The following is a 27,032-nucleotide window of genomic DNA, read 5'->3' on the forward strand; positions in this document are numbered from 1 at the left end:
GCTAAGACCTGTACTCTGTATCCAACCACTACCTTCCCTTCATCTCAGTAACGCCCCACACATTTCTCTAGTCTTCCCTGTCTCTCTGTCTATGTTCTCCTTTCTCCTTGAATAAATGGGCTCTGAATCAGGCTTGGATTGGCTAGTGTTGGCTGGTGAGCCAATACTCGACCCTCATACAGCAGCTGATCAAGTGCCACAGTGCGTGGCCACGAGTTGTATATCCCCGACAGCACTCTGTGCGGGCATTAGAAATGTAATGTGCGGCTGCATGGATCCAGCCAGTGACAGCACTTATTGGCTGACCATTGGCCATAAAATTCCAGGGCCACCAGGTCATCTGGATATCAGCCCATTTTGCCTTTGTGGGATTTGTGCAAGAAAAAGTAAGTTGTGGATATATTCCTCCAGGATGATGTTTCTTTCTCACCATGTTAAATATATATTATAGTGAGTTAACCGCAGCAAGTGTCTGCTCTAAGAAGTACAGAGATTTTTTAGTTTAGAGTTGCTATGTTTAAGATCTTTGCTGTTTAAGTGTGTAAGTTTAACACAGAATTTAAAAAAAAACAATATAAGTGCTGATTTCACATTTTGGAGCCTGAGAGCATGAAACATACTGAATGTTGTGGTAAGCACCATGTCTATACTTATAGCAAATTTGGTGATATTTAAATAAAGATTTTGAAAGGTTTGTAAACATCCTGGGTTTTTTGTTTCAAAAGAAGTAACAAAATTAAAACACAAGTGGTTCATTGTTTTTCTAACTTCTACGCAACTTTTGTTCTGATAGTTACATGGTCCTTACCTTCAGCACGCTCCATCCAAAAACAAACCAGGCTAGTGTGCCGGCGTCCACATGGATCGATGTGTTACCACCGTTACAAGAAATTTAAAAAAAACTCGTATCATATAATATACTTAGAGCAGAAGTTCTGTGATCAGTATATGTCACTGTGAGAGAAGCAGAAAAGCATGAAGACTACACCTCTCACCAGAATCTTTATCCAGGAACACCTGGTCAATGGAAGTCTTTAGAACATAGGGCAGCGATATTCCGATGAGGTCTACTAAACTGTTCCCTCCGACACAGTAGTGTCTGTTATAGAATTATTTAACCACATGAGAAAGCACAGGCATGGCAGAGTTGCTAGGAAACATTCAGCCCCTGACATAAATTCTCAGTAGATTCGATGGTGCGCTGAAACTGAACATTCATTGAAGCAGCCGGGTATACAGAGAAGAGCACAAAGGGCCCCAACAAAGTGCTTGCCAATGAAGTTTAACAAAGAGAGGGCCTACCAGGCTTTCTGCCAGCAGTGCCTGTTATAGTAAATTAAAGGGCAAAGCTGTTAAATGGTCTTGTATTAAGTATATATGTCGATGCTTCAATGGCTATGGAAAAAAAGTTTGCATTTAATAAAAGCGTCCAGACGCCCTCACATTGAAAAAGGAAAAATATAGTCACATATCCCTTACCTCAGTTGCGGCAAACGATCCTCCTTATGTTTTATAAATATTCAAATTTGGCACCGTTTCTCACACAGAGGATACGTCTTACTGAGCAGGAGGACATTATGGTTCATCCATAAAAAGCCAACTTCCTCTTGATGACTTTTAGGATATGAAAATTAAATTTAGAAAATGACTTACAGGCTGTACTTTTTTGTTTTTCAGTGGAATTGTTTAGGAATATTTAGTTTAACCCCTTCGTGACAAAGGCTGATTTTACTTTTTGTACCCTTCATGACAATGGCCGTTTTAACATTTCTGCGCTGCTCGTGTTTAGCTGTAAATTTTCTTCTTTCCCGTTTACTGAACCCACACACATTATATATTGTTTTTTTCAGGACAAGAAGGGTTTTCTTTAGATGACATTGTTTTGATTGTATCATATTATTTACTATTAAAAAAAGTATAAAATATGGTGAAAAATGTAGAAAAAAATGACTGTTTCTAACTTTTAGTTGAAAAATCTTTTACTCATCTATAAAAGGTAATGAAAAAAACCTGCTAAATAGATTCTACTATTTGTCCTGAGTTTAGAAATACCCAATGTTTTTATGTTTTTTTGCTTTTTTCTACACATTATGGGGCAATATGTACAGGTAGCGTTTTGCTATTTCAAAGCCATTTTTTTCCAAATCTGGTAATTCTTCCCCCCCATGCGCCATTTCTGGTATCTTTGAAGCCGGCCAATGCAATTTACCCCATCAAGTCATATATTTTTGAAAACTATACAGCCCAGGGTATTCCAAATGCTAGTATTTTAACCCTTTCCAAGCACTAATTCTACCATCAGCCTTTGTCAAACTTTATGGTAGTCATTTTTTTGCATTTGGTTTTTCACACACATTTTACTTTAGGTATGAATAAAGAGGTTCTCGTATATGTCACTATCACAAAACACCCCAATATGTGTTCGGCAACATCTCCTGAGTACAGCGATACCTCACATGAGTGATTTTGCCTGGCTGTTTGGGGGCAAAAGGGCCACATTTGGGACATGCGCATTTTTCAATGTTGAACTTTGGCATTTGGGGATCCACTGCCCATGCCCTATTTGGTACATCTTTGAGCCGGGCCATTTCAGTGTGCCCAACAAAACCATATATTTTTGAAAGCTAGACACACCAGGGCATTTTAAACGCTGGTATTTTAACTCTTTGCATGCACACATTTCACCACCAGAATTTTTTCAAAGTTTGCAGTAGTATTCTTTTGTGTGTATTTTTCCCCCACACACCTATGTTATGTATGAATTTACAGCTCCTGGTATATGCCGCTGTCACACAACACCCCAATATGTGTTCAGCAACATCTCCTGAGTACAGTGATACCCCATATGCATGGGTTTGTCATTTTTGGGGGGAACTAAAAGGCCACATTTGGTACGTGTGCATTTTTCTAATTGGAAATTAGATGTGTGGCCATCCTTCCCCCCGTGTTAATTGGGACATTGTTGAACCCGGCGAATTCAATTTACCCCATCAGATCATAAATTTTTTAAAAGTAGACACCCCATGGGCATTTAATATGCCAGTATTTTAACTCTTTCCATGCGAGAATTGTTTTAAGCTAATGTGCTAATTTTAGGACTTGCTCACAAAAATATATTTTTTATATATATATTTTAATTTTTTTGCCTTTTTAAACTTGAAGGTTCCCCTGATAGTGACATCAGTGGGAAATTATGTTTACATTTTACTGTTTGTTTTACTATTTTTTTCTAATTATTATTAATTTTATTTTTTTATTTATTTTTACTAATCACACTGTGATTAGAAAGCTGGGCTCCATTGACTTGCATGGTTGAATGCAGTACCTGTATTCAACCTGCAAGTGGAGCCAGAGTTCTCTAGAGGGTCTGGAGACTGTCTAGCGAACTTTTTCCTGTACCAGTTTGCCGCTCTAGTGTCCGGCTGGCTCCAGGTCTGTTAGTCCTGGTGGCTCCCTGACGAGAGAACAAGTGTTGTTACGCTGACCCATGAGTTAGGCCTACACATTATACATCATGCCTTCCCGTTAAACTGCTAATGGTAGTGCATGGCAAGAGTTTGGCACATTATTTAAGAGGTGGAGTAGGCAGCAGAAAAAGAGTATAGACAGTAAAGGGGCACAAGGTAATGAGGGTTCAAAAACAACAAAGTAGCAGAACAGAGGTGCAATGTGACCAATAAATATGTTGCAGGCAGGGCCAGCCCAAGGCAAAATGCCGCCTAGGGCGAATTTTAAAATGCCCCCCCCATCTACTCTTCCTCTCCCTCCGTCCCTGCCGCCCCCCCACCCCCTTGTACTTACCTTTCAGCAGTCCTGCGGCGAGTCTCCCTGTTCGGTCTCGGTGCCGGCTTGTAATGCTGAGCGCCGGAAATCTTCCGGCACTCAGCATTACAAGCCGGCACCAAGACCGAACAGGAAGACTCGCCGCAGAGGAGAGAGGGGCGCCGAGCGGGTACTGACAGCTTGGTAAGCGAAAACCACTCGGCGCCCCTTTCTCTCTTTGGGGGGGACATTTCTGACTAGTACTTGCATCTCACTCACCAGCTGCCCTAGGCAATTACCAAATTGGTTGGAGCCAGGGTATTACATAGGCAGGATGTGATGAGACAGAATCAACATTTAGTGCAGTTGAATTGTAGCATGATGTCATAACTCAGGCCACATACCCCTGAGAGCCATTACCTCAAAGAGCCCTGTGCTACCCACCTAAAATTGAGCTTCTACTGTTTCCCTTAAATCGTATCAGGCCAAACTGGGCATATACAGAATATCAGCACATGGATCACATATGGTAGACAGTAAATTAAAACTAGTTTAGTTAATAAACTGCTGTAACATTATAACAATGTGCTCAATGGTCTTAAAACATCATGAAGGCTGCAGTTGGTCCAGAGAATACTGATTTTAAGCGCAAAATAAGTAATAAAATGTCCAGTATCCTTTCCTGAACCCCCCCCATTTAAATCCCATTGGGATTGAGATGTAAATGTTAATTTTATATCTCTATACAAAGTACCGCTTACTGTAGTTATGACGATGATAAAAATGATTTATGGACTGGTCATGTTCGGTATATGTTGCTCAGCACGAGTGCTGCTTATGTGCTGGCCTCGCTTTCTTGTGAAATAAAACAATGGATACCTGGGACTCAAAGGGATTCGAGACATTAGCTTTCCACTGTAGTAAAATAATAGGCATTAAATGACAGCAAATATAAAAAAGGGTCTAGAAAAAAGTTGCAAGAGTGTTCTTTTTAACTGGCAAAAACAGTATTTTGAACCCGCTTTGCCAAGTTCACTCAAATTTGAGAGTAATTGGTATGTGAAATAAGGAACGTTAAAATACCACAAATAGCCCCGGCACTCAGGTCTCTCAACTGCAGTTGTTAAATAGAATAATGCCCAAAAAAATCTGAAATAACAAATTGTTATAAAAAATATATGAGCAGTCCTTAGTGTCAGTTACCTGTTGGAATAATATGGGTTGGTTTTTTTTATCTACAGTAGGAGCTGATTTAGAACACAGGGGTCCTTTTTCATTTTAGAGTCGGGGAGAAACTAGTAGCGCTAGTGATAATATATTATAATTGTCTCCGAATCTCACCTTCTGCCTTTAAATTATTTTCAGATGTGAGAAGGATCGCCAGCATCATTTCCCAATTCTCTAAATGTTCTACTTCTTTCCAAAGTGTTTGTATCTGTAAATATCTTCTTTTGGGTATCTATCTAATCAAAAATACCTAAATATACAGTATCAAAAATGCAGTTGAAAAGACTGATTTTGGTCATAAGACAAACAGTTAATAAGCTTGTCATACTAGAAGCCATTTTTAGTAATGAGGTAAAAAGACCGGTTGGGGGGCTAGATATTGATCCAATGCAAACAAAATCGAGATTTCTGTTCACCATACAATACCATGTATACATATACACATGCAAAGAACACAGATTGCAGGGCAGCCTTTTGGAACTTTATAATCATCATTATTAATGGAAAAATAAAAACTTCAGCCTGGCTTAATAGAGAGGGTCAAAGTACACTCAGTTTGAAACATGAAGCAATAAACACATTCAACAAGGAGTTAAAAGGTCATCTATACAGAGTATCCCAAGGTCTACTATGCCATGGCATTCCAAGTACATGCTTTTTTTCTCCTCGATTCCAATGAAACAATTAGACGCATGCAAGCATACAGTGTAAAGGAAAAGGTTCATCTCAAGCCTTCTAATCGCAGACCCTGAAAGCCTTTTTCCTCTCGATAATAGGGGTCAAATGGCACCATGTACTAGTTTGCTGAAAAATGCAATGGGAGATTAGCCAAAGTATATACAGGTCTCTCTTCTACTATATACCAGATCACCAGAGACCTGCCCCAGATCTCATTCATGTAAAAAGAGATTGAAACATGGAGGCGAGTGGTTTACACAAACAAAAAGGAAGACAGTTGTGGCTACAAATGAGAATAAACCACCAAAAGCTCTTTCCCGACATAAGGTTCCTGACCAAAGATGACAAACTCCATTAAGAATCAATCATTAGTAGCATTCTTCATGGTCCCCCCTGTGACATCCTCACGTTTCTCATTCTATCAGATGACCTTACATGGGAAAGGGAACTACAATTACCTTTTCCGGGTGAATAATGATGCACTCTTAGCTACGAAAGGGGTCTCGAAATATTTCACACCAAATAAAATTTAACAGACTTGGGCACATGGACCAAAAGGAATTTTTTCACAATCTACCTAGAGTCATGTGGTGACTATTGTGGAGATTGACCGAAGATACAAGAAGATGTCCGCTAGGATTGAGGGCCCTTCCCTACATACATTAAAGGGTTACGTGGGTTATTTGTCATTATGCTTATATTTGATTTCCTCCTGGTATCAATGCCTGGGGGAGCAGAGTATAAAGGTATACTACATGAAATAGCATAATTCACAGTTCCCGATTTGTTCTTCACGGGCTACTTTATTGTGCTTTTATTGCTGCAATAGTGCCGCAACAGGGACGGTGGGCTTCTCAGCTGCATCTCAGGTAAATTTGTCCCAGTCCTTGTACATTTTCCTTGGTTTGTGGGGGGTTTTTTTCCTCATCTTCGTACATCATGTGTACACCGGCTAGTGCTACGAATATATTGAGTAATCTACCACCGTTGCTCTTGAACATTAATAAACTTTAAATTGGAAAAAAGTTGGAATGGAGTTTTAAGGTGTTCTGGCATGTACAATTGTTCCATGGATTTGAAAAAATTGAAATGTGTTATTTTTGCTTTTATACATGATTTTACAATTACTAAAATAGCTGGTATAGACATGTAAGATTAAGTATGGCAGTATCCCGCTACATTATGAACAGTATACAAAATGTATGCATAATCTCTTAACCTAATTAGATTACGTCTTTATAATATCTGTTGGATTATCCCCTCTTGGTTGAGAAGGTTTACATTAGATCTCTCACACACAGTCCGTCCAAGAAGGGATGATACCTTCAGATTAATGCAAAGCAACAACCTTGTCCGTAACTCCAATAGGATAAAGCAGATATAACTGACCTAATAACTGTCCAGCGCAACAATAGACAAACCACCCATGCCATATTGTTGGGGATCAATTATTTTTATTAAGGGATTCCCTGTCTGTGCATTGATGATCAGTGAATATATTACTTAAAAATAGATGTAAATACAGCCTCTGAGCAGGGTCAGACAAGCCTGAACGCAAAGCATCGTCAGTGAACCTGCAAGACGGAAACTAAAGAGTAAATGGGTATCAAAAACAAGCACGCTGTAGATAGTTATTTACGTTTTATCTCTCCTATAGAACTGCATGGAATGCAGTGTCATACGGCAAGATGAAATTAGACCGAAGCCAGTCCTAGCCCAGGCTAAAGTCCGCGAGATGTGATCTGCCTATTCAATGGCGCACAAAGGAATGCCAGATTTTTTACTAAATGAAGCAACCGACCACAAAAAAGACACATAGAGCAAATGCTAGACCCACAGAAATCTATTCCTATACTAAATACCTCTAAGGTGAGAATAAGAAGGCTCTTTATTTTACGTGCCGGTCTATTCCCGTTAGATGGAACACTTTCTTTTCATGCTGCCGTTTGCAAGTGGGAGAACACTTTTCAACATCATTCATTTTATTTTGCTCTTTTGGCCATGAAAGGGTAAAGTAAATCTTCTGATATGGCAACACATGCACTAGAACTAATCCACACCCGCTGATTACAGCTCAAACAAAGCTGCCTTCTTTGTGGCTCCCACACCTGTATGCTGGTATTGTTATGAATACCTTACCGATCATTTATCTGAATCATTTAACCCAAGGGAGTGCTAAAGCAAAAGGGAATTAGAATGAATCCAATCAAAAAAATCAATTAACCCAATGCTTCTTCACATCCCAGACCTTCATTAGAAGCGCGGCCGCGGCTCGCGGCCACTTCTAGTAACGAGTCATAAGAGTAGAGTTTTTGGGAGCTTGCCTGAGTAGCGCTTCACATGCCAATCGGAAATTGTTACTTAGTTTCTTAAATGTATTGGCCTTTCTTCTTATTTGATCATTATACTTGCAGCTTGGCTCCTAGTTTAGGGCTGGAATCTAATCTTATTGGGTCTAAAACAATCAAAATTTTTGCACACCTGTTAAGTAAACATATACACACACAGTCTCTCTCTTTCCCCGTTTTCTGATCCCTGAAACCTTTCCCCATCCCAAGTAAAATGTTTGCTGATGGTGTGTCTGTCTCCGGGATATCGCTGAGCCCGCAGGAGCGTCTAAAAATAGCCAGCTTGCCCACATACTGACAGATTAGCAAAACAGATTAGGTTTCCGGTAGATAACATGACCCAGTGTAATTTGTTTACATTGCACAGCTTTGCATTAAACATATTACCAAGGTAAGTCCAAGAGATAGGATACCAGCAGTGAAAGCGGAGATTTAGTTGCCATGGTAACACAGAATTACCTATTTCTCAGTTAAAACTGCACCTATGGCACTAGGTCACTGGTTCTCCAATTGTACAGTGCCTTGCAAACGTATTCACCCACCTTGGCAGCTTTCCTATTTTGTTGCATTGGAACCTGGAATTAAAAATGGATTTGTTGCGGGTCTGTATCATTTGATTTACACAACATGCCTACCTCTTTGAAAATGCTAAATATTTTTTTTATTGTGAAACAATACTTTTGTAGAGCCACCTTTTGCAGCAATTACAGCTGCAGGTCTCTTGGGGTGCGTCTCTTTAAGCTTGGTACATCTAGCCACTGGGATTTTGGCCCATTCTTCATGGCTAAACTGCTCCAGCTCTCAAGTTGGATGGGTTCCGCTGGCGTACAGCAATCGTTAAGTCATACCATGGGCTTAGTAAGCAAAGCACTAAAAGGTCATATTTATACGTTTGGTCCACCAACAGAATTCTATGTATTACATAGTTTAGCGTATTAAAACTGTAAAGTTAATTACTTACAACAATCCATTAGAAACAAAAAGGACATATTCATGAGAATGATTCATCACAAATTTCTATACAGTAAAGTAGAATTATTCCATATCGGATACTCACAACACATTCTGTATTTTAACAGTTAATTTACAGTGTATTGAACATGACCTTTGATAACATTCCTCGTCAATAAGAGACTGCTGTTTTTTTCTAATCTAGATCTGTGGTACCTACACATTACACTTTCCATGCAAACCTTATCCTATTTTATTAGAAACCCATTAAAGAAGGACTAGCTCCAGAGGGAGCGGGTACAATTGACATGGTTAAATATTTAAGATTTTCTGGTGTATTTTTTGTCCACGTGACAAAATACAGTCAATGGAACTACTTCTGAAGTCGGTTCAGATTCCTGCAATGGATAACAATCCAAAGTACATCATCCATAAGCAGATCAGACAAGCGTGGAAACATTTTAATCCTCGTATAAATAGAGGGCAGGGGAACACAGTCTGTAAAGGGATCACTAGGAAGTCCTCTTTCTACAGGGCCCGGGTGGGTTACTCAAGCATGTTTGGAATAAGCTAATACAGAACACTTTTACCCCACTAAGATGCTTCATATATAGCTTTTCTCCACCTTAAAAAAAGATGGGATGGAGCACCAGTCAATCCTGTGTCCAACATCTACATCCAAGGTGTCAGAAAACATGTAGTTTATAAATCAAAAAAGGTATGCTGCGCAAGCAAAATGTACCATTTGATCCAGGATCACAGGTATATGCTTACATAGTTATTTGTCTGCATTATTAGCTGTCCAATGTTAGTTAGTATACTGTATGATCTGTCTACTTCATTTGAAGGCATGACATAATGAAAAAAATTGATTATTACAAAAAGCAATTATATATCAGATTATATATAATCAGTAACCTTTTTTATTGACTGTTCTTTAAACACTTAAATCTCCCAGCCACCTTGTTCCCCCCACAGTGTGTCTATGTCGCAATGTTCTTAGCCATACATGTATAAAAACAGCATGAATAAAACTGGGAAAGAGACAGGCTAATGGCACTGTACAGGGATGCTTTGTCATGATCCCCATTAATTGATGGCACCACAGCTTGTTTGGTAGGCTATGGCATGGACAGGTCACTGCAGAGTCCTAGTTGAAGGAACAAAGATCTATTCCCTTAGCACAACTGGCTACGATTCGGTACTTTACAAAAATTCCACTGCTCCGTACTGTAAAGTCCTGCATGAAATGCAGTGAATGAGAGACCTATGCCTAGCAAAGCTCTTTGAGAAGAACAATTTCCACATCTTTACAAACATAGGTTGTACTTCTCTGCATTCTAAAACATTTGCTTAAGTCCACCCATGCTTTGGTGAGGGGTGCATGGAGACGCCACCAAAAGTACAAGGCAACATTTTCAACCTACGTACAAGTTATATCCCTTTCTCCAAAGATGTATCGTAGGAGAGTCCACATTACAGCCTCATTATGTAGGTCCCCCTGAAAATCTTCTACCAGCCAGCTCTGGAGCTGCTTGGAGGTAAAGTGCATGTGTGTGCGCAAGCATTTTCTGCAAGGCAAAGGAGCTGGGATCAATGTTCCCTCTAATTTTTAGTAGTGGGTATGGGCAAAAATCTTATGCTTGTGCAAATGTAACCCTGCACTGTGATTAAGCCTAGTGGCTATTTTTACTTCATCGGATGTCTCCATAGATATAAGAGAATGAGGTGCGCTGGTGAAACACTTGCTTCTTTTTGTGTGTGGAGATTTGCATAAAGATCTAGCTGCTGCCGACTGCAGCTCTTTCTAATACCGTGGCATAAAGACTGGTCGGAGGAGATTAACACTGGATCATTCTTTAGTCTTTGAACTTTGAACTAGCGACTCAACTTTCTTACGTTAGCCTCACTGTGCATCGCTGAACGCCTACTACAACGCTGACTCCTACAGAAACGTACACCTGCCCTTTATACTACACAAAGGTTTCAAACTGACATGGAAGTACCTCGAGTCATTTCTTTGATTAAATCAATCTGTGCCATCAGCGTTATCTTAAGGACACTTGACATGGAAAACTAAAAGGATCTTCACTTAGAGTTTGAGAATTCTTATTCTTTTTCAGTTAATTACTTCTCTAGTGAAGAAACTTTTTTTTTTGTTTGTGTAGTAAAATGTAAGTTTGCTCTTCTAATTTCTGCTCGGTCTTTATTTATTTTGGCTTTGGTTTATGTGTTCTTTAAATTGTTGTCACATGCTTGGTATTTATCATAGCTTTACCTCTACCTGTATCCCTACTGATGAACATAAGGGAATGTGACAATAATATTGAAGCCAAGCCATTTTCTACGCTATGGGTGTTATGTACCCGCAGAATACCCTACAGTACATTGTAAGCTTATCAGTAGGTTATATGGTTCCCTGGAGTACCCCACAGTACAATTGCAATGCAGGTTGACTCCAGCTACACACAATGCTCTCGACCACAGTACACTTCGTTTGGTTCTGGTCTCCAAGGACACATACCATCAGAACCCATTGTACCCATTATGGCTGGGACCCAATTAGTTTCCCATTAATCTAACTGGTGTGGCTAGATAAGAACATAGTAAAGCCAACACATGATTGGTGGAATATCATGTGTATGATATTTTAATACTATAGCACACTTACTATATAAACATTTAAAGGGACACCCTACTTCCCGGACACAGCCGTATCAACAATGAATGTCTATTGAAGTATTCAGTATGTACTTTAATATGCATCCCCCTCCACCACCACCACCACCAAAAACTCTCTCTTAACACTCTGCAGTGTACCACCGCTTCCACTCTTGGCAGTTTGGGATTCTTACCCAGCCAATCACTGCAGCAATCCGCTCCCATATAAATCAATAGGGTGGCTTTTGGTGCTTGATGGTGGGGGGCCTCGATAGACCCCTTGAAAATCTCATAGTTTCCAAACGTGCACAGCTAAGAGGGACATCTGGAGGCATGATGTGTAGATGGTATTCTGGTGAATATAGTCACTGCAGTGTTCCATTAAGAAAGCTAAAGCAATACGGGTCAAGCCTCAGTGTAATGTCCAACATCTGCTGCCTTAGCTGTTCAGTATGCGAAATTATATGAAGTGCAAACACCAATTCTCACATGTACCAACAATGTACAGTATGTAACAAATATACACTCAACCTCATATAGCATTATCACACATACGAGTACATACTCTATCAGACAGTTCACGTCGTGCAACTTTCCACCCAACATAACAGGTACTAATGCACTGCAAAAGGTCTAATCATGCCAGAGATACCATGTTGTACAAATCTTTTAGTGTCATTACTGTACATATAAGTCCAATTTACTCATCTGTAAATGGACACATCACAAACACTAGAAAGCGCGTGTGCTGGGCAGCACCTAGCATGTGCGTACACCTTGCTGACGTCACCATGTTCTGTAAATATACACACCTTTAAACTGTATACATTTATAACCTTATAAATGCCAACTGCGTTACTTGCTTTAATTACACATACTAACAAGAACTGTAACAGACAGACTACATACACATAGTAAATATTTAATATTCTGTAAATACACCACTATACCCCTACATCGAGCCTTACATGACTCCTATAATCATACCAAACCCTGATTCACGCAACGTGACTGTATATTCAGTATGCACTACCTACTTTATGCTCAGAGTATAAAGATATCCCACAGATATCAAATTTCTGTACTATATCATATTCCTTAAACCACGTACATTCACAGCATGGACTAGCATTCAATATTTTCCTGTGCGACTCCAGTCCTCTAGGGCCACAATTGGGCCACAATTTTTGGGATATCCCAGACTGAGGAAAGACATCTAAAAAAAAAATAATAATAAAAAAAACCCAAAACATTAAAACCTCTTGTTTTCAGACTCGGAAACACAGGATTCCGTTTGTGGCCCTCGAGGTCTGGATTTGTTCAGCCCTGTATCTAGTACATCAATTACACAGCGGTTACCATGGTAACAAATTACCCCAGGGATAGGTTAACGTCAGGTAATCCCATAGTGACTACAGGTGATATGAACAAGAGCAGCCTTGGCTGCTTAGCTCATGTTTTTAACGTAAGATACACATATTGTGAAATACGGTTATTTGTTAAAGAAGTGAAAAACACTTTGGCGTTAAGCGGCGACGAGGACGGCATCAGCAGCCAAAGCACGACAAACATTTACTAAGGTTTCCAGTGGAACTCAAGACAGCATTGCGACTAACGTCAAACCCGCATTGTTTCCTGCTTGGCCCCAGTCCGACCTCAAATAATTCCTCAGTCTGAGAGCTCAGGCAGGTTAATCTTAAGTAAATAACGGTGACATACACAAAATGTGTTTATGGCTACTGAGAACTTGTACTTAAGAAGGAGTGTCCTCGGTTCTGTTTTATTTATATGCAACAGAGGATCTATTAACCATGGAAAAAGCATTTCACTTCTGCGCTGGGATCTCAAAGATGGGGGGGGAGTCATAGTCTATACCCCAAATATGTATCATATGGCACCCATAGGCCCCAAACAAGAGTATGTGAGTCCTACAATACCAAGGGTTCTGTGGTCACCACTACAAATACTCCTGTCTGACACTGGATCCAACTTGGGAGGAGCCACTGGATCCAACTTGGGAGGAGCCACTGGATCCAACTTGGGAGGAGCCACTGGATCCAACTTGGGAGGAGCCACTGGATCCAACTTGGGAGGAGCCACTGGATCCAACTTGGGAGGAGCCACTGGATCCAACTTGGGAGGAGCCACTGGACTACTAGGCATAGGCAACAGGTAGCCATATAGCGTACATGAATCTAACATAACCTATTAAATGGCATGTACAACATATCTGTAAGAGCACACATACAAATTTAAAGTGGCTGCCGAGCACATCGCACCCTGAATCCCGAGGGTGTATCTATGTGTAGAATGGTGTATATTTAGAGATGAAGTAAAATGTTAAAAAACATCTGTTAGCTCAAATAAATGCCTTCATAAAATTATAGACAGTACAGTTGATATATGGACGTTTTATGTGCAATATAAATAAATGTACTGCGCAGTCTTGGAGTACCAAGTACTAAGATACCTCTGGTACCTGCAGGGTTAAAGCCAATTGTTACAAATGTATGAACCCTGTATCTATCTGTACAGATCTATAGCATAAGGATAAAACATTTCACCTCAGAAATCATGGGGAGGCGATCGTTACAGGTTCCCAAACAGGCTGGATCGGAACTGATGAGGAGCGAGAAAGATACTTTTAAAGAAACTTTTAGCGGGGATTGTTTTATTCCACTTACGATCTGATGTGAAGTATCTCAGTGTACCGGGAGCGTGTTATTCCGCTGAGCGCAAAGAAATGCTGTAGCTCCTCACCTGCGAGCGGTAAGGAGATCCGTCCTGAGTGAAGTCCGCCAGGAGTGACGTTCCATGGGAGAGGACTCCCTGACCAGCAGGGACTCTGTGCGGCTGCAAGGCTCGAGACCGGACTGCACGCAGGCTCCGGCTCCAGGCGGGGACAGCACCCTCCTATCACAGCTAAAGCCACGGTGTGGGCAGGAGCTCCCTATCCAGGTACGCTGCCGCTGGAGACACGGGAAACAAACCGCTTCGTTAATTGTGAAGTTCCGGTAACTGCATCTGCATGACGTCACGACAATTGGAACTAGCACATATATACATGCAACTGCAAAGTAATTGAGACACCTCAGGATGTCTCCCTCTGTACTTGTTTCTTCCCATTTCTCTATTTGACAGGTGGAAAGTGAGCTATTTCTGCTGCCGGATGAAGCTTGGAGTCCACACACTACATAGTAATCAGCCTCAGGGAGCGAGATGGTAACAGATGACCACATTTTAAAGCAAGCTAGATGACATTTTAATGCTTTTATATAAGTAACAAATATAGTTGACATTCTGCTCTGGTTGGTTGAAACAAATGTTGTATTTGCTTATACTTTATGGGAATACAGTGTGATGTGTCTCCTAGGTGCCACTAAACCTAGGCTCTCCCCAGGCATACACCGACAGCCACACACACACTCATGCTAACACCATACACTAATACATTCTTACACTGTGTAACACTATATGCTCACAAACACTAGCACCTTACAGTAACATACACTTTGCAACATGCTAACACAATACACAAACTTTAACACTACATACCGACACACACACACTGACTAACACTTATATACCGTATATGCTCGATTATAAGACGGCCCCCCAAAATCTGAATATTAACTTATGAAAAAAAGAAAAAGCCTGAATATAAGACGACCCTATAGGAAAAAAGTTTTACCAGTAGATGTTAATTCATGTAAACTATGTGAACAATTGTTTGGTAATAAAAGCTATGATTGAGAAAAATATTTTGTTTTTATTTCCTTTTTTTTTTTTCAACCTGCCCCCCCCAGTTATGCACAGAAATGCCTTATACCCCATATATGCTACTGTGCCCCATGATATGCATTTTAATCCTCTAAATGCCACTGTGCCCCATGATATGCCTTTTAACCCTCTATATGCCACTGTGCCCCATGATATGCCTTTTGACCCCCTATGTGCCACTCTGCCTCCAGAAATGCCTTATACCCCTATATGCCACTATATGGCATTTAGGGGGTTAAAAGGCATATTATGAGGCAGAGTGGCATATAGGGAGGTAAAAGGCATTTCTGGAGGCAGAGTGGCATTAAAGGGGTTAAAAGTCATTTCACAGAGCACTCTCCCTCCAGAAATGCCTTACACCCCCCCATTTAACACTCCCTCCCCCTCCCTCCTCCAAACTTATCGGTGCTTCTATCTTGGGGGGGGGGCGCATAACACAGGAGGATCCAGGTCCCCTGCATCTGAGTCCTCGGTGCTTAGTCCGAGCAGCATGTAGAGCTCCACGCGAATCGCGTAGAGCTCTACACGCTGCCAGGAATAAGTCTTAGTCCGGGAAGCGTGTAGAGCTCTACGCGATTGGAGGATCTACACGCAGCCCGGACTAAGCACCGGGGACTCAGAAGCACCGGTAAGTTGGGGGGGCATAACACAGGAGGATCCAGGGCCCCTGCATCGCTGCAGGGGATCTGGATCTTAGTCTCATAATCAGACCTATTTGAGGTCTGATTATAAGACGACCCTGATTATAAGACGAGGGGTATTTTTCAGAGCATTTGCTCTGGAAAAAACCTCGTCTTATAATCGAGCAAATACGGTATACATACACACTCACACACTATTCACCATATTACCTTGATGAGTCCTGTCTCCCCTGCAACTTGCATTCTCCTAGTGGGGTCACATAATATACATTAGTGACCCCAACCTCCCTTGTCCATCAGACTTCCTTCCAGTATCAGTTCTGTTATCCAAGTACTTCTGCAAAAGGCCAGTGCCTTCTCACACACCCTCCACTGATTGAAGGAACAGGGGAGCGGCTGTCCCCATGGTGGTTCCCCCCTTTTGTGGAAGGACCCAAAGAGGCCACAATATTGCAGATAGATTTGCGGAGAGAGGTGAAGAAAGGCTCGTCTTTCTCCTTATATCCATCTGCAAAAGGGCAGACCACCATGAGGACAGCCGCTCCCCTGTTCCTTCAATGGGGGAAGATGATGTCCATGAAGGCTTAGCTCCTTTTGTGGAAGTACCTGGATAATGGAGCGGATACCTGGAAGGCAGGAGAAGAAATGAAGCTGATGAAAAAGAGACAGGGACACCAAAGCTTAGGGCGGAGAAGGTAGGGAGACATTGGCAAACAATGCGAGAGAATAAATGTTGATGCGAGAGAATATTAGCGTGAGAGAGTTTTGATGTTTCCTCCAATAGGGTCATCTTGTATCCAGGCCTTTTCTTTTTTCTTTCATTTTTCCCAAAGTTTGGGATCTTGGGGGGTCGTCTTGTAATCAAGGCTGTCTTTTAATTGAGCAATGCGGTTCATACAGAAACACTGCTCAAAAGCACGGGGGGGGTATTATCAAAAAATTCCCAAAATGTAAGTATTTCAGTAAAAATAGTATGCCGTTTAATAAATTTCTGCTAATTTATTTATTAACTGTATTTAACAATATGACAATTAAACCAGATAGTCCTATTACTGAAAGGAAAGCAAATGTATTCATACTGTGAAAAAAAAAAATGTACAAACAATATTAAAACAAACCACCATTGCATCCAAAATATAAATGTTTATTTATAAATATCTGTAACAAAACAATACAATCAGTATAAAATACAGAACTTCAAAACCACAAAAAGGAAATAAAAATGACAATAACCATTAAAAAATTTGCTTTTTTTTTTCTTTCTGAAATCAGGTTTTTTACTTTTTGGAGCGTGTTTTGATGACAACTTTTCAGTCTTCTCATTGAAATGCTCATTTAGCTTATAAAACCTTGTAAACAATGAATTAAAAAACATCAATAAAACATTAATTTAATAAAGTAATAGTCACACAATTCATTAATATGGAACACTCCCCGCATCCCACACAAAAACAAAATTTGCCACAACAAATATTTGAGGCATTTCAAAGGGATAAATGTATTAAAGGAAACGATAAATTATAATATAATTGAAATGTTCATTTTGCCTTCTAAGCTATATAGATTGTTTGTTAGCTTGTAAGCAGGGCAATCTTTACCTTATGAACTGGTTTCTCTCTTTTACCCTGAGTATTGCCACAAAGTATGTAAAGCGCTGCTTAAATTGTAGTTGCTAAATACATTATTTTTTTTTTTAAAAACCTATTTTGATGCTTGGAGTCTTGTATAAAAAAAAAATATATATATATATATATATATTTAATACGCCAATTAATAAATGATATAGTGATTAAAATCCTACATAGGTGGTCCCAAAAAGTAATAGAAATGTAATCATTTCATCATCATGGTAAATGCTGCTGATATATAGAAGGCTTCACTATATATATTTTGTTAAAATATAAAAGATTTATTTCTGCATGGTCCATCCCAAATCTTAGCCCTGGTAGTTGATAGAAGGTACTTTATACTATATTAGAAATATTTTTTTTTTACTGTATATGCATAATTTGTATTTATTGTGATGTTTTGAATATAGATTGATGTACTGATATAAATCTGTAGATCCGATAAGCACTGGTTGGATAGGTTGTATAAACGATGTGTAGGTAGTAAATAAGATTCAATGCACTTCAGTAAAATTTATTGAATTTACATGAGATATATTCTCTCTATTAATATATATGCATGACAACACAGGGTGAATGCTAGAATTTCTTCCCGTTACTACTGCTTGGGGTAGTACCAGTGAGGTATTTATCGTGGGCCTGACCCAGGGCAGCGCCCCCGGCCACGATGTCATCTGAGGAGCATCGCATATGATGTCAGAGTGCCGGCACTCTGACTCAAAGGCACCTTTTAAAGCATATTATGGAGGGTGTGCCAGGGAAACGCACCAGGGGTCTGGTCATCCAAGACAGGACCCCCCCTGGGTTTTGCGGGGCCTAGTCCTAAATACATCACTGGGTAGTACTGTAGACACCAACAGAATTAAAAAGAACCAAAAAGTTGATCTCATTGTTGTCATAATATCAATTGTTTCACAAAACTGTTTCCAGCTTCATTAAGAATGCTAGTGAATTTTAAGCCTGCTTCTTCATGATGATTTTAAGCCAAACGTTATCTTGTGTCTGTTCTAGAAGTCTCTGAAGAATGAACTCCTGCAAGACAAGAAAAGAGGACGGGAATTAGACAACATTATTAGTACGGACAAATTGCAAATGTTCTATGCGGACAGAAAAACAAAAGGTCTCGATTCAGTGACTCCATGTAAATCAGAACTGACGTTAATGATGTTTGAAAACGCATGACTTTTGACTCTACTTCCTGCCTCATCCCCAAATTGCGGCCATGACTTCTATACGGCAAGCGCTAAAAATCTACCTTGCAATGAATAGAAAACAATGCAATGCGGCAGGGTATGTAGAGTAAATCTATACGTTTACACAGGCTTATTAAGTAGAATACTGTACATGTTTCCTACTGGTTTTTTTTCTTCAGAATATTGTACGTTATTTGAGGTATTATCTATGAGACCTTGGGTACTTTTGTGTGCAACCAATACATGCCTACGTACCTTTCTATGTTTCTCGCAGGAGATCTAGAGAGACGCTCAGGGGACCGGAAAAAGTGATTCGGTGATGCTCTTGAAGGACTTAGAGAACTTCTCAAGGAAGAACTTGCCTGGTGTGGATATGTTTGACGTCGAAGCTCCTTCACTGCACGCTCCCTAAGGACAAACAAAGCAACATTTATTATCACAAATGGAAGAGATCCAACAGATTAAAGCTGAGAAGGCATCCGTGCTCTACGACCTGGCCTCAACACATTAAAGTCGACTCAGGAAAAGAGCTTTAAAACCGTCAGCTCTGCTCTAATGGAAAGGGTATGGAAATTGTAGTTCCGATAAAAGTACTGTGTGTTCTTAGGTTTAGTCATGTAATAAGCATGTCTTTTCCTGTATCGTTTGCAGCTTCAGAGGGAACTAGAAACATCACGTTCAGAGACAGAACTTGAAATATATTGAACGTATTAACACTGATAAAAAGAATTTTAGAATATTTGTATATTTAATCAGGTGCTATGTTCATGCGGATATTGTATCCCTTTTGAGAGAATAAAATGTTCTTTTCTCTCTCTATAGAGATGACATGTTTTAAGAACAATTTGGAGAGACAGAGTAAAGGGTGGGAAACACTGAGATTTCACTGTAGTCTGTCAGTCGTGAACAGAACATCCAGAATCAGTATAACAAACCTGACCGAAAGGCATTGAATTCAGACATCTCATCATGAAACACTCATGGTGTGAAGTAAATAAAGTTCACATACACTTGCCTTTCAAACTGTTCTGTTGACAGGTGTCTTCTCGTGATTTCAAGTTCGGTGTCCTGCTGCGTTATTCTATTCCTCAGCTGGGAGGATTCTCGACTCTGGGTTTCACTTAAATTGAGAGAAAAAAAGTAATTCTTCACTTTAATGCAAAAAACCTGCCTTTTAATTACTTTATCACCTATGGTTAAAAAAAACCGCTGCTTGTAGCTAACTAACGCTCCCATCCTAAAGGAACATAGAAAACGATAGCAGATAAGAATCATTCGGCCCATTTAACAAGTCATTGGAATCAGCTTAGCTTCATGTCTATACCATGCAAGTTCAAACTTCTAGCACTTCTGCTGTGAGGCTGCTCCACTTATCCAGTACCCTCTTCATTAAAGTAAAACTTCCTAAAATGACATCTAAAAAGCCTCTGAACCCTCTAGTTTGAGATTGTTCTAACATTTCTTCTGCGTTGATATAAACTTCTCTCCTGATTTAAAAAAAAATCATTTTATGTATTTAGAGGTTTCCTTCAAATTATACAAATTTGATGTATTAAAAAATTTAAATAAACTATGATTTCTATGAACTTGATGTCAACCTGAGCTGTGTATTTTGAACTTTTAGATCCCCAGTAAGTTGTGTCAAGCTGCACTCAGCAGCTATTGAGCATTGTTAAGTAAGTCTCCTGATTCACTAAGAGTTTGACCAGTAGTAAGTACTCTTTTTACATGACTGGCCGTGTGAAAATGCCTTGCTATTGGAGATAGGAGGGATACATAAGCTGCCTACATGGTCCACTAAACACCATATCTAAATATACTCGTATGATATGGCAGGAGAACGAATATCATCTATAGTTAAAAGTTTTACTTACAGTTTGCTCTCTGCCAAAATGAGTTTTTCTGTAAGAAGCTGAAGTTCAGAGCCCAGCTCCTCGGCCCGTAAGTGCGTCTGGTATTCTTTTTCCTGATTAGACGCCAACAAAGATTCCAGATTCTTTATGGATATTCGCTCGCTGGCCAACTGCTTCCTCAAAAGTTCTGTCTCCGAACGCGATGTTTCTAGTTCACGCTGAAGCTGCAAACAACACAGAAAAAGGCATGCTTACTACACAAGTAAACCTAGAGCCCTACAGTACTTTCACATGAGCTAGAATTTCCATACCCTTTCCATGTCCTGGGTTTTAGAGCAGAGCTGGCGGTTTAAAAACTCTTTTCCCGAGTCCAGCTTAACGCAAAGTTCTCGTGTTGAGGCCAAGTCACTGAGCACTGAAGCCTTCTCGCCTTTCATCTGCTGGAGCTCTTCCTCCATTCGTGATATTGCTTTTGCCAGGGAATTTATCCGAGACTTGTAGGACTGCTCAGAGGTAAGATGCTGGAAAATATGTGTAGATTTTTGTTAAAATTGACCGAGAGCACATAAGAATATAACAATAAACACACATATACAGACGCATTACAAGCAAAAAATCATGTAATAAAAAAATGATGATTTGCTGTTCACATTTAACAAGAATTATCTTGTACTATTACTAAAATCACAATAAATCATAGTTCCTGTTACAATACAGATCTCCAGTCTGTGTGCATTTGGGGGAATATAGCTGCGTTATAAATGAGCTTGATTTTCTTGCGAATATCACATGGATTCGCAGTGTATTCCCAAATAGTAGCATGGATCACAAAATATGACCAGAAATACATGATTACTTCTCCAATCTATCACAAAGCTGACCATAATTACTCAAAGCTGTCCCTACTCCTAGGTTTTCTAGTTATAACCTATTGTTCTTGGTTATCCAGTGAGGGTGGGCTGCCATAATTAGGGTTACTACATGAACAAAACTGTAAAATGTTGAAAAAAAAAGTGACATTTGTTTTAACCGCTTAATCTTGGGATGTACTATTATGTATTAAGGATCATGTGCTAGATGACCAAGACGGCTTAATACTACAACCCAAGATCTTTTGGACAAGCGGGGTATTTCCCCACTGGTACACAGGGTGTCCACAGGAGCCAGAATCGCTAACAGATGAAATGTACTGGTGCTTGCGCAAGGACTTGTTATACTTAAATAAAATTGAATGTCTAAAGTCCTGTTTGTGCTTTCTCTGCCGGCAGTGTCAGTTCAAAATAAAATAGTTCCCATAGGGAAGATTGATCACTGGAACTGCAATCAGCTGATTACTCTGTGACCAAATGCAAATATTAAAAAAAAAAAGAAAAAAAAGAAAAGTAACTTAAACAAGGGTTGCCACCATGACATCATTAGCAGTGACATCAGAAAGATCCCTGAGCTCTATAAAGACCAGGCGAAAAAAGATTTTTTGTTTAAAAAAAGTAATAAATAACAATAATAAAAAAGGTAAAAATAGGTGCCCAAACACATCGCTCCCCTGCCACTAAAAACATAAATAAAAAATCCTTCTTTGCCCTCAATCCCAACATTATAAAACAGCAAAAAGCTGTGTAGTATGAAAAAGGTATCAAAAGACCTATGTCCTTGAGAACACAATATATAAATTGTGTGGGTGCGCTAAACATAAAAAGGTGGACCATGATTAAATAAACATAGTAAAAAAATGTAAAAAAATATAGTGGGAACAGCCCTGGTCATGAAGTTCATAAAGATTTTTGAATAACTTCAGTAATAATCCCTTAGTCTTGGGGCGATGTTTTTTTTGATATGTTTAAACGAGGTGTGGGAAGCATCTCCGTCTTATATGATGATTTCAATGCTATTTTACTAAACAGAGCCCTTTACTACTTACTGTTGATAAATGAATACGTGGTATAATTCTACACATAATCATTCATTTCAAGTATTGCCAGCAGTAATGCACTGTCAATGTGAACCAAAACATGTGCTAGTGTGAAAATAATATAGTATCCTCCTATAATTCCCTGGTTAAATCGCAATGTTGTATATATTCGAATATCACAATTTGATGTTGTATCTCTGGGAAACACATGTTGCTTATTTTCTTACTTGTTCAATCTCTGCTTCTAGCGATTCAGCTCTTTCCTTGTACCTCCGGCGCTCAGACTCGGCATTCAGAAGCTCCAGTTTGACAGACCTGCATTCGCTTTCTGCTTGGTGGAAATTTTTCTCCCAACTTTCCGCCTGTGAAGTGGCGCTGCGATAGTTGTCTAGAAGATCGCGGTTCTCCTTTTCCTATCCGTGCACATCAAAATTATTATTATGGTAATATTTCCAAAACATGCGCAGTGAAAACATGGTTGATGAGCTTGGTGTGGAGGAACTCGAGTGGCCCGCATGGACCCCTGACCTCAACCCCACTGAATACTTTTGGGACTAATTACTATGTCAATAGTGAGCCAGACAAATGATCTTTTGGCTGAATGGGCACAAATGACCTTAGACACTTTATAAAAATCCCCTTATATTCCCATGGTTTCGGAATGGGATGTCCAACAAGCTCTTATAGGCCTGATTGTCAGGAGGTGGTCTCGATTTAGGGGTCCATTCACTTTACGTCAAAGCTTAGTTAATGAGGTGTACACTGTGCTCCACAGTGGATTAGACTGCCCTGATAGACAAATAAAATATCTTGTATGTGTTTTTCTGTGGAACTGATATGTGTCTGTAGCAAAGTGTTTTTAAGCATGATTATATATGATAATAGGTAAAAAAGAAATAATAGTAATCAGAGAGCACGGTCACGTCTGACTTACTTTGGAACCAACTGTGTTTTCCAGCCGTGCAACATTTGTATGGGCATCTTGTAATTTGAGTGTCACGTCTTCCAGCTTGCTTTGACAGTCTTTCAACTTGTGGCTTTGAGCCTAGAAAGCCACAGTGGTAATTTATTTATATTGTGTAATGGATTGAAGAAGAGACAAAAGGGCTTACTGTGGCTTGACCCTTGGCTACCAAGCAAATATTCAAGGTAAAGTCATCAGGGGACCCAACAGGCAAGTTTTTGTATAACTGTGCTGCCCTTATAAAACTGGATTCTGACAGCAAGTAAGTTGTATAGAAAACGCTATGCCAGGTTTAATGAGTTTTAATTTAGAAGCTTGGGTAGAATCCACTGATACACCGCTGGTATATTTGACCCAGTACTCCCATATAATTAGAATTTACCCCAGATAGTGTATTATTTGCATGCAATAATTAAGCAACTAGATACATAGTTTTTAAAAAATCACAGTGGAAAACATTTTGAGGAAAGAAAATATAAGAGTTCTAGCATCCATGATTTACTTCTTTAGAATAACAGAAAGGGGTAAGTGAAGTGAGTTTTGAATGTCTGAAATGAAACAGTTTAATAAATGTTTACCTGCATCTCCGTTTTGCTCTTGGACAGCTGCTCTTGCAGACGGATGTTCTCCTGAGCTACCTGTTCCCTGTCGCGTCCGGTGCGAGAGAGTTCATCACTGATTTCATCCATCTGCCGACGGAGCCGGCTGATGTCTTGCTCTTGGCTGCTCAGAATCATGGCAGATTGTCTTCCAATAAAAGAAGAATACGTTCGATCGGAATCACGTGCATGCACTTTATGCAATGTTAATATTTGATCTCTTGAGCAGTATCAAATGTATTCACCGAACCAAGTTACTACTACTTATGTAGCAACCTGGTGATTTATTACCTGAGTTGTTCACTAATGTGACCCTGAGTTTAACTTGGTTACACAGAGTGTAACACCTGTGTTAATACCCGGCCAGATCAAGGGCAGGCTGGTTAAAAATTCAATTTGGAAGGAACATGCTGTCATCTTGGCCCTCTACTGGGTTTATATAGTTTACATTCAATCCTACTGCACCCAGCAGTGTGTTGATTAACTGGTCGTGCACTGGAGTCCGATTGTTCTTCATTGGCGGTTCTGTATGGGATACTATACTATTGGTCATTTAACTAACCAGCTAAAATAGAAAGAATTGGTAAATAGTTACCTGCATGAACTCTTTAAGTCTTAAAGGAAAACACATAGAAGAATTGTTTGCTAGACGAACAGTTGATAATAATAGCCCAGGTATGTCTTGTCCCGTAAATATCACACCAATCAGAACAATGTGTGGGAAAGAAGCTCAGGGTTGATTTTCACAAATACACTTTCCACTTGGCCAACCACCTTTTCAAAGAAGTTTATGCACAAGCGATCATCAAGCATTTTATTATAACCCAATGATTTGCATAGCACCTTACCGTGCAGAACTTTCCACTTCACCAAGTTCCTTTCTTAAGTTTTGAATGGTGGTTTCCTAGACAGAAAATGCATATGTTAGAGCGTCGCATTGGCTGGCGTTCAGGTAATCATTATCAAGAAGGAGAATGGGTAGAGAATACATTCAAGTTGCATATAGGGAAAAAATGATATGGATCCAGTGGCGTCGCTACAGGGGGGCAATTGCCCCCCCTAGGTTATTCCTTGCCCCCCCGCCGAATTTGTAATCACCCAGGACAGTCCTTGACTGCTAACGATGGCATGGTGTCGTCGCTAGAAGTCCCAGTCAGTTGCTAACAACGGCACCATGCCGTCACTAGCACTATCTTACCTTGATGGAGGTCTGTGGACCTCCATCACCACCTACCCCGGCGATCTGCCCCTCACACAGAAGGGCATCACCGGGGCCACCCGATCTGCCCGGTGACGTCTCGTGCAATGACGCGATGACGTCACCGCGCAACTTTATTAACAACTAGACTTGTGCATTCGTCTTCGGGCGAACATGAAAACGAGCACGAAGAGGCCGTTTTTTTGTTCGTTCCGAAGGAACGTAGAACAGAATACAGTGCCGGCAAACCGTAGGCGAAGACGAAGACTCACAATCACGAAGATTCGAAGATTCTTCGTGATCGTCTTCGTTTTTGCCGCGCAACCGCCAAAATTTCAAACAGGAGTGAGCTGATCCTCGTCTGTCCAATCAGCTCACTCTTGTGACGTAACGCTAAGGGTCTCGTCCAATGCCTGTGCTGCTGTTTTTTGAATTCTGAAGGCGCCTTTATAAGACCAGAGCTTGCCTGAGAGATCCATTCATTTTTCGCTGTGACTGCTTTGGCAACACTGCTGTGCTGCATCCGAGCGTTACAGAGAGAGATTGTTCTGTTCTGTGTGAGACTGGTAAGCCTTAGCCTGCCATTTCTCACTGTGTACTTCATCCTCACTTCAGTGCTACTTAATTAATATATTTAATAATAATAATTTGATTAATTTAATTTTTTTAAAATTAATTTGTCATCAACTTTAGTGTAAGTGCTGTTGAGTTGACAGTGCACCCAGTGCCTCAGTGGCACTGGGGTGCCCTTGCCCTGGGCTGGCACTAGTGCCTATTGCCTGTCCTGCTTAAATAAATTAAATAGAATTTATAAATTACAATTTAATAGAATCTATAATTTAATAGTTCATTATAATATTATATATATATATATATTTGTCAGTCATATATATATATACTATAGTATACTAGTGTAGAGTGTACTGTAGACATTCATCTACTAGTGTCTAATTTAAAATCAGTAATATTAATTAATATAATTAATAATTGAATTCATTATAAAATTATATATATATTTGTCAGTTATAGTTAGTAATAGTATACTAGTGTAGAGTGTACTGTAGACATTCAGAACATCTACTAGTGTCTAATCTAAAATCAGTAATATCAATAATTCTCTAATTCTTTCTTATCTTAATAGTTAATTAAATTAGCTATAAATAAAAGTAATAATATTAATTAATTACTACTAGCGTATAGTTCAGCTAATCTTATTAGTACTGGTGCTGCAGCTCTATAGTTTGTGCTTTGTTTTAGCAACAGTAAGAGACCAAGTCAATTTTTCTTAATTAATCTTTCATTTTATTTCATTTGTTTTGCTCACCTCAGTCCATCAGTGAAGTGAACTTGTTGGGCTAGTGAGTGCAGCCGCATAAGTGCTGTGTTTTTTTTTGATCAGCAAGCAGTGACGTTAACTGTTTTGCAAAGATTTTCTCATTTATTTTACATTTTATTTCAATTTTATTAAAAGTACCCTTAGTGTTTTGCTCACCTCAGTCCATCAGTGAAGTGAACTTGTTGGGCTAGTGAGTGCAGCAAGCAGTGAAGATAACTGTTTTGCTGTGACATTTTATTTTATTTCTAATTCTTTTCAAGAAAAATTGACTGTGACGAGCTGTACTAAGCAAAGCTTCAAGCTA

General features: G+C 39.7%; 1 protein-coding gene across 1 annotated transcript in view; it reads right to left on the reverse strand.

The window, feature by feature from the left end:
• LOC149289196 (uncharacterized) overlaps positions 1-27,032 on the reverse strand; it is a 68,889-nt gene that overhangs the window by 21,489 nt on the left and 20,368 nt on the right. Inside the window, exons 12-22 of the mRNA XM_089490863.1 lie at positions 25,043-25,098; positions 24,174-24,342; positions 23,566-23,676; positions 22,859-23,044; positions 21,034-21,243; positions 20,744-20,946; positions 19,881-19,989; positions 19,125-19,273; positions 17,330-17,397; positions 16,655-16,674; positions 13,595-13,832 (exon numbers count right to left, since the gene is read on the reverse strand). Coding sequence (XP_089346989.1) covers positions 13,595-13,832; positions 16,655-16,674; positions 17,330-17,397; positions 19,125-19,273; positions 19,881-19,989; positions 20,744-20,946; positions 21,034-21,243; positions 22,859-23,044; positions 23,566-23,676; positions 24,174-24,342; positions 25,043-25,098 — 1,519 coding nt within the window. The remainder of the gene's footprint in view (positions 1-13,594; positions 13,833-16,654; positions 16,675-17,329; positions 17,398-19,124; positions 19,274-19,880; positions 19,990-20,743; positions 20,947-21,033; positions 21,244-22,858; positions 23,045-23,565; positions 23,677-24,173; positions 24,343-25,042; positions 25,099-27,032) is intronic.

This window comes from Sceloporus occidentalis, unplaced genomic scaffold (genome assembly GCF_023333645.1).
Source record: "Sceloporus occidentalis isolate IW3139 unplaced genomic scaffold, rSceOcc1.0.p SCAF_47, whole genome shotgun sequence".
NCBI classification, from domain to species: domain Eukaryota; kingdom Metazoa; phylum Chordata; class Lepidosauria; order Squamata; family Phrynosomatidae; genus Sceloporus; species Sceloporus occidentalis.